Source organism: Ranitomeya variabilis, chromosome 2 (assembly GCF_051348905.1).
Source record: "Ranitomeya variabilis isolate aRanVar5 chromosome 2, aRanVar5.hap1, whole genome shotgun sequence".
NCBI classification, from domain to species: Eukaryota; Metazoa; Chordata; class Amphibia; order Anura; family Dendrobatidae; genus Ranitomeya; species Ranitomeya variabilis.
The window spans coordinates 424044146-424053107 of NC_135233.1; the positions used below are offsets into that span (position 1 = coordinate 424044146).

Below are 8962 nucleotides of genomic sequence, written 5' to 3' on the forward strand. Positions count from 1 at the left end.
ATGTGCGAGTCTTTGTGCAGTCATGTGACGTTTGTGCTCGGGCCAAGTCTTGTAGTTCTCGGGCTAGCGGACTGCTGTTGCCCTTGCCTATTCCTAAGAGGCCTTGGACACACATCTCGATGGATTTTATTTCAGATCTGCCTGTTTCCCAGAAGATGTCTGTCATCTGGGTGGTCTGTGACCGTTTCTCTAAAATGGTCCATTTGGTTCCTCTGCCCAAGTTGCCTTCTTCTTCGGAGTTGGTTCCTCTGTTTTTTCAGAATGTTGTCCGATTGCACGGTATTCCTGAGAATATTGTTTCTGACAGAGGTACCCAATTTGTGTCTAGATTTTGGCGGGCATTCTGTGCTAGGATGGGCATAGATTTGTCTTTTTCATCTGCTTTTCACCCTCAGACTAATGGCCAGACCGAGCGGACTAATCAGACCCTGGAGACATATCTGAGGTGTTTTGTCTCTGCTGACCAGGATGATTGGGTTGCTTTTTTGCCATTGGCAGAGTTCGCCCTCAATAATCGGGCCAGCTCTTCCACCTTGGTGTCCCCGTTTTTCTGTAATTCGGGGTTTCACCCTCGATTTTCCTCCGGTCAGGTGGAATCCTCGGATTGTCCTGGAGTGGATGCGGTGGTGGAGAGATTGCATCACATCTGGGGGCAGGTTATGGACAATTTGAAGTTGTCCCAGGAGAAGACTCAGCGTTTTGCCAACCGTCATCGTCGTGTTGGTTCTCGGCTTTGTGTTGGAGATTTGGTGTGGTTGTCTTCTCGTTTTGTCCCTATGAGGGTCTCTTCTCCTAAGTTTAAACCTCGGTTCATCGGCCCTTATAGAATATTGGAGATTCTTAATCCTGTTTCTTTCCGTTTGGACCTCCCTGCGTCCTTTTCCATTCATAACGTTTTTCATCGGTCGTTATTGCGCAGGTATGAGGTACCTGTGGTACCTTCAGTTGAGCCTCCTGCTCCGGTGTTGGTTGAGGGTGAGTTGGAGTACGTTGTGGAGAAAATTTTGGACTCTCGTGTTTCCAGACGGAGACTCCAGTATCTGGTCAACTGGAAGGGTTACGGCCAGGAGGATAATTCTTGGGTCAATGCATCTGATGTTCATGCTTCTGATCTTGTTCGTGCCTTCCATAGGGCTCATCCTGGTCGCCCTGGTGGATCTGGTGAGGGTTCGGTGCCCCCTCCTTGAGGGGGGGGTACTGTTGTGAATTTGGATTCTGGGCTCCCCCGGTGGCCGCTTGTGGAATTGGACTTGTCATCCTCTTTCCTGTTTCACCTGGTTCCATCAGTAGTGGGTGTCGCTATTTAAGCTCATTTCTCTGGTGGTTTCTTGCCGGTCAACAATGTTATCTGATGCCTCTCAGTGCTTGTTCCTGCTTCTAGACTACTACTAGATAAGTTGGACTTTTGTCCATGTTTTGTTTTGCCTATTTGTTCCAGTTCACAGCTGAAGTTTTGTTACTGTGTCTGGAAAGCTCTCGTTGATCAGGGATTGCTACTCTGGCGTTATGAGTTAATGCCAGAGTTTAAGGTAATCTCTGGATGGTGTTTTGTTAGTGTTTTTCTGCTGACCATGAAAGTATACTATCTGTCTTCTGCTATCTAGTAAGCGGACCTCAAATTTGCTAAGACTATTTTCCTGCTGCGTTTGTTGTTTCATCTGAACTCACCGTCATTATATGTGGGGGGCTACTGTCTTCTTTGGAATATTTCTCTAGAGGTGAGCCAGGTCTTATATTTCCCTCTGCTAGCTATTTAGGTCTTAGGCCAGAGCTGGGCATCTAGCGATAAATAGGAAATGCTACCTGGCTATTTCTAGTTGCGCGGCAGGCTTAGTTCATGGTCAGTATAGTTCCATCTTCCGAGAGCTTGTCCCTCTATAGGCTTGCTATGATCTCTGCCTGCAGAGATCATGACAGGGTAGCTAGATTCTCCGGCTGGCGCGTGTCATCTAGAATCAACGTAGGAATGATCCCCGGCTACTTCTAGTGTTGGCGTTAGGAGTAGATATATGGTCAACCCAGTTACCACTGCCCTATGAGCTGGATTTTTGTATTCTGCAGACTTCCACGTTCCTCTGAGACCCTCGCCATTGGGGTCATAACATAACCCTAACTACACCCCTAACCCTAATCCCAACTCTAATCCCAACCGTAAATGTAATCCAAACCCTAACTTTAGCCCCAACCCTAACCCTAACTTTAGCCCCAACCCTAATTTTAGCCCCAACCCTAACTTTAGCCCCAACCCTAACCCTAACTTTAGCCCTAACCCCAACTTTAGCCGCAACCATAACCCTAACCCCAATCCTAACCCCAACCCTAACTGTCACTCTAACCCTAACTTTAGCCCCAACCATAACCCTAACTTTAGCCCCAACCCTAACCCTAACTTTAGCCCCAACCTTAACCCTAACTTTAGCCTCAACCCTAACCCTAATAGGAAAATGGAAATAAATACAGTTTTTAAATTGTATTATTTTTCCCTAACTAAGGGGGTGATGAAGGGGGGTTTGATTTACTTTTATAGTGGGTTTTTTAGCAGATTTTTATGATTGGCAGCCGTCACATACTGAAAGACCCTTTTTATTGCAAAAAATAGTTTTAGCGTCTCCACATTTTGAGAGCTATAATTTTTCCATATTTTGGTCCACAGAGTCATGTGGGGTCTTGTTTTTTGCGGGACCAGTTGATGTTTTTATTGGTACCATTTTCGGGCACGTTACATTTTTTGATCGCTTTTGTATTTCGATTTTTGTGAGGTAGAATGAACAAAAAACAGCTATTCATGAATTTCTTTTGGGGGAGTGCTTATACCGTTCCACGTTTGGTAAAATTGGTAAAGCATTTTTATTTTTCGGGTCAGTACGATTACAGCAATACCTCATTTATATTTTTTTATGTTTTGGCGCTTTTATACGATAAAATCTATTTTATATAAAAAATAATTATTTTTGCATCACTTTATTCTGAGGACTATACCTTTTTTATTTTTTCACTGATGATGCTGTATGGTGGCTCATTTTTTGCGGGACAAGATGACGTTTTCAGCGGTACCATGGTTATTTATATCCGTATTTTTTGATCGCGTGTTATTCCACTTTTTGTTTGGCGGTATGACAATAAAGCGTTGGGTTTTTTCCTACGGTGTTCACTGAAGGGGTTAACTAGTGGGACAGTTTTATAGGTTGGGTCGTTACGGATGCGGCGATACTAAATATGTGTACTTTTATTGCTTTTTTTTAGATAAAGAAATGTATTTATTGGTACAATATTTTTTTTTCTTTATTTAGGATTTTTTTTTTGTTTTACACATGTAAATATTATTTTTTTTACTTTTTACATTGCCCCAGGGGGGGACATCACATTATAGTGACAGATCGCTGATCTGACACTTTGCAGTGCACTGTGTCAGATCAGCGATCACACAAGCACTGCAGGGAGGCTTTCCGGCACCTGCTCTGAGCAGGCATTTGAAAGCCACCTCCCTGAAGGACCTGGAAGCCCCCCGTGGCCATTTTAGATCTGGGCCTGCAGGGAGGAGGAGGTAGGAGACGTTTCGGAGCAACGCGATCACATTGCGTTGCTCCGAGGGTCTCAGGAAAGCATGCAGGGAGCCCCCTCCCTGCGTGATGCTTCCCTGTGCCGCCGGAACGCTGCGATCATCTCTGATGTTAATGTGCCAGGAGCGGTCCGTGACCGCTCCTAGAACATAGTGCCGGATGTCAGCTGCGATAGTCAGGAGAGTCGGGAGCGCGGCTGATCGCGCTAGAGGTACTATCCCGTCGGTGGTCATACGGGCCCATACCACCTCGACGGGATAGTACGTCTAATGTCAGAAAGGGGTTAAGGTCCTTAATTTGGTTATGATTAATTATAGTATTTGAACTTTTGTACTACATGCAATCGAAACATCACAGATTCAGCCATATTTTCCACATGTGGCATGACCACAGATTTGCTCCAATTAATTTTGAGACCCGACAGTTTTCCAAAATAGTTAACGAGGTCAATTGCTCTCGGAAGGGGATGCTCCACTTTATTTAGGAAGAGTACCAGGTCGTCCGCATCCTACCTTATCTATTCTGGAATTTATATTGATGCTCTCCACCAAAGGGTCCTGTCTGATCTTAAGAGCAATAGGCTCTATCCCTAGAGCGAAGAGTATCGGGGAGAGAGGGCAGCCTTGTCTGGTTCCGCTACCTAGGTCAAAGTACTCCGACAGTATTCCATGTACATGGATAATAGCTCTTGGCATACAGTAAAGTAACTTAATCCAATTACAAAATTTGTCAGAGAAACCAAATTTCAGACGCACACATTGCAAAAATCTCCACTCCAAGGAATCAAAAGCCTTTGCCGTGTCTAAAGAAGCTATTGCCCAAGGCTCCCCATATTTGTGACCTACCTTTGCTAGCAACTGAACTCTTCTAATATTATATGATGTGGACCTTCCTGGCATGAAGCCAGATTGATCCTCATGTATAGTATTCAATATTACTGTTTTTAACCTGTTACCTATAAGTTTCATAAGTGTTTTGTAATCCGTATTAAGTAAGGATATGGGGTGATAAGAAACACACTCCTCAACTAGTTTATCTGGCTTTGGAGTTACTGGATCTCGGATATTTAGATTCAATTCCTGGAAATCTAAACGGACAGAGACCGGCATCTTTCTTTTTCACGAAAAAGAACTCTGCTACCACGGGCGAAGATGAAGGTCTGATATGTGTCTTCTCAAGATTCTCAGTAATAAAATCTTTCATGGCTTGTCTCTCAGGACCAGACAGATTGCACAGTCTGGACTTTGGTAGTTTAGCTATGGGAGTCAGGTCAATAGGACAGTCATATACACGATGGGGGTGGTGGCAGTACATCCTCAAGGCCAGACAAAAGCACAGGTAAGGTCCCCGTAGATACTGCAGGAAGGGAAATGTTTAGGCAGTTATCATGGCAGTAATCTCCCCAGTCCACAGTCCCACTCTCTAGCACCACCTCTGCTGTCAGGACAAACTGAGAATTACAGGTTGAAGACGAACATACCCTCAAAGTGAGGGTATGAACCCCTCCATGAGGCTACACAATCCCGTGATGAATCCTTAAATAAGAAACGTGTTGGGAGGTGGTCGCTCGTCCTGCTAAAAGAATTTACCCCTATACTGCCCTTAAGAATGAATGCATAAGAACGGATATTTGCGGGCGTTTGCACCCTGATGGGCTGTTAATAAGGGCTGGTATATTTTGAAACAGGACTTCAATCAAAACATGGGTGAGATTGTTCTGTGTGTTTTTTTAATAATGTAATACTCACCTATGCTTAATTATTAGTCATATACCACTTATCGGTATGTGAATTTCTGGGTCTCCAATACACGTTGTTGTGGAAAAATCCAGTAAGTTTCCTTTTTGAGCTGTAATTACAGCATAGCAGGGGCTGAGAGACCCCTGACTGTGGTAATACTTGGCTAAGGGAAGTGGTACATAATTTCTCACTATACCTCATATTTCATAGATCACGTGCAATCAGAAGTTGAGGGATAGTATTATAGGTCCTTTCCTCTGATTGTCATGTAGTGGCGACTAGTCTGTGTTACTGGACCAAGGACGTTTATGTTATATGTTGTGTGTGTCTTATTTTAAATCTTTTAACTAGCATATTAAAAGTTAGGTTTTAAAGATTCCCCTTTTTTTTGCTATAGCATTAAGGAACATGCCCACATATTCTATCTATAAACTGGCCATGGCAAACTTGGTTACAATCGCAATTCACCATTTAGACGTGCCCTTCCTCAAATTCCTGCAAACTTTTTTTAAGGACTTTCATTTCTCATGACACACATTCAATTCATCATTCATCGGGACAAAACCAATGCCTTTCTGAAACCTACATATTGACACACAGAGCTTTTAAATATCTCCTGATAGTATCACAAAATCATGTTTTGTTTAAAGCTGCTCGTCTTCTGCCGTTCATCTTGGGAGATGATGAGCTAAGAGGAAGGACATATCTATATATGTGTAGGTAGGTCGCTTTTTAGGCTTTCCGTGGCTGCCGATAGTTATATTTCTCAACGTGTGGTTATATATTTTTTTTTATTTTAATCCATAGGTATTGCTTAATTTGCAATATTTGAACGCTTTTGGTACAAAGGTTTTCTCAAAGTATGGAGATCTCTTAGACGATTACCAAATTAATAATCACTTTATAGTCAATCAAAGATTGCACTCGAACATGGTTGGTCACATTTCACCTGAAATTGTAGATAACCTCAATCTGCCAACTTTCTTCATCAATGACAGTTTAATTCAGTGGAAAACCATTAACAATGAGGTAATGCTTTACCCTGGAGATACTTTGGCGTTCAGGCTTTATATTTGATAAATTTTCTAATTAAGAAAAACTTTGTGTCTTGAATTTAGAAACCAAAGTCCCAATGTACAAAAAGTTGTCTACCAGGAAGTAGAAAAGTCTCAGGAAATTCAATCTATTTTTGCTGTTATGGGTGTAGCCCTTGTTCTGAAGGAGAAATATCAAACACCTCTGGTAGGTACTACTACTATCTACATCTGAGCCTTGGTCACAAATTCAGTCATATGTGATATTTCTTGTCTTCTTTCCTATAGACAATGAAAACTGCAGGAAATGTCCTGATCATGAGTGGTCCAATGAGAACAAGACCCAATGTGTCCCCAAACTAGTAGAATTTCTCTCTTACTCTGATCATGGAATATCAGTAATTGCTCTATCGGGATCCATTTTGCTTCTTACAGTGACGGCAGTAATATTGGGGATTTTTATTAGATATCAACACACCCCAATCGTGAGAGCAAATAACAAGAACCTGAGCTTTATTCTTCTGGTCTCCATCATGCTCAGCTTCCTCTGTGTCTTCCTGTTCCTGGGTCATCCTGTTGATAGTACCTGCATGTTACGTCAGCTCTGTACTGGACTACTACTCTCAATATCCATCTCTTCATTGTTGGCAAAGACCATAATAGTTTACATCGCTTTTAAAGCCACCAAGCCTGGAAGTGTGTGGAGAACATGGACTGGAGTAAAACTCCCAAATTGCGTGCTCCTGATCTGCACCTCCATCCAGGTGGTCATCTGTATGAGTTGGGTGACCCTCTGTCCCCCCTTCCAGGAGCTGGACACACACTCTTATACTGAGAAGATCATAGTTCAGTGTAATGAAGGCTCCGATCTTTGGTTCTACTCTGTCCTGGGATATATGGGGATTCTGGCTGCTGTTAGTTTTATTACAGCTTTCTTGGCCCGGACATTACCGGACAGTTTTAATGAGGCCAAGTACATCACCTTCAGCATGCTGGTGTTCTGCAGTGTCTGGATAGCCATGATCCCAGCTTATCTCAGCACTAGAGGCAAATACACAGTGGCGGTGGAGATATTTGCCATCCTGACCTCTAACGCTGGACTTTTAGGCTGTATATTTTTCCCTAAATGTTACATAATTTTCTGCAGACCTGAGCAAAATACAAAGTCCTATATAATGAGCCGAACTGCGTGAGATTGGACATGATTCAATCCTTGTAAATGTATGCCTTATTTTATTACTGTGTGCATATTTCATTTAATGTTGATGTAGATTATTGAAGTAAAATTTAATTTATCACATTGCTAATGACTGATTGAAACATTTATTACGGCCGTCCTTGTCGAAAGTGGGTTGTATTTTATATTTGTAGTCTGGAGATTCCTTGGCCTCAGCTGCGCCATAGTGAAAGCGAGACCATAATAAAATGTGTGCTGTGTAATTAGGGTGAAAGGTGGAGCATAGGGAGAAGTCTGTGTGAAAGGCAGGGCACAGGAAGAAGTCTGTGTGAAAGGCAAGGCACAGAGAGGAGTCTGTGTGAAAAGCAGGGCACAGAGAGAAGTCTGTGTGAAAGGCGGGACACAGAGAGGAGTCTGTGTGAAAGGTGGGGCACAGAGAGGAGTCTGTTTGAAAGGCAGGGCACAGGAAGAAGTCTGTGTGAAAGGCAAGGCACAGAGAGGAGTCTGTGTGAAAGGCGGGACACAGAGAGAAGACTGTGTGAAAGGCGGGGCACAGGAGAAGTCTGTGTGAAAGGCAGGGTATATGGAGACGTCCGTGTGGAAGGCAAGGCACAGGAATAAGTCTGTGTGAAAGGCGGGGCACAGAGAGAAGTCTGTGTGAAAGACAGGGCACAAGGAGAAGTCTGTGTGGGGCAAAGGCAACTATTGCAATAAGGGTGAATGTGCACTTGAGGAAGTTGGAGGTAGATCCAGAACAGGGCATTATTGCTGTCACTATTTGATGGTAAATGGAACCTAGTCTTTAAATGGACTCTGTCGGCACAGAATGACTGTTCAAACAAAGTACAGGTTCTCGGTGCACCACGGCGTGGCCAAACATGAAGTGGCCCTTGTCTCCTTTTTTTGTTACACATCTGTCCCAGGTATCCTGGGCTCTGCTTCCTTCACTTCAGTCCACTGCCCTCTATTGTGCTCCATGTCAGGTTTCACAGATTGGCTTTAATGGATCAGTGATGTCATCTCCCTAATCCGATTTAAGGCCCATTAGGACACACACCTTTATCTTAAAGGGGTTATCCACTACTAAGACAATCAATTATTGATCTAAATGTTTGGCCCCGATAAGATAAAAAAGCCTATACTCATCTCTCATACCGGCGACTTTCCAGCAGTGTCGGCAATCACACTATCAGGGCTCTCAGGTAGTTCTAATGACATGTGAGCCCGTCGCCCAATCAGCGCTGGCATCACTGTTTCCGCCTTCGTACAAATTGAACATGAAGAGGAAGTCCAGGCTACAGCCGCTCTCTGGCTTCCTCTTCATGTTCAATACATACAAAGGTGGGGATAGTGACACCAGCGCTGATTGGGCACCAGGCTCACGTGTTATAACAACTGCATGTGAGCCCCGGGACCACGATTGCTGACACCGCTGGAACAACTACAGCATGG

General features: G+C 43.6%; 1 protein-coding gene across 1 annotated transcript; it reads left to right on the forward strand.

Annotated features, from left to right (window-relative positions):
- Positions 1 to 6229: 6229 nt before the first annotated feature.
- LOC143803824 (vomeronasal type-2 receptor 26-like) lies at positions 6230 to 7526 on the forward strand. Its single transcript, XM_077281589.1, has 3 exons — positions 6230 to 6328; positions 6418 to 6541; positions 6622 to 7526. The coding sequence occupies exons 1-3, from the start codon at positions 6230 to 6232 to the stop codon at positions 7524 to 7526; spliced, it is 1128 nt and encodes a 375-aa protein (XP_077137704.1).
- The last annotated feature ends 1436 nt before the right edge of the window (positions 7527 to 8962 follow it).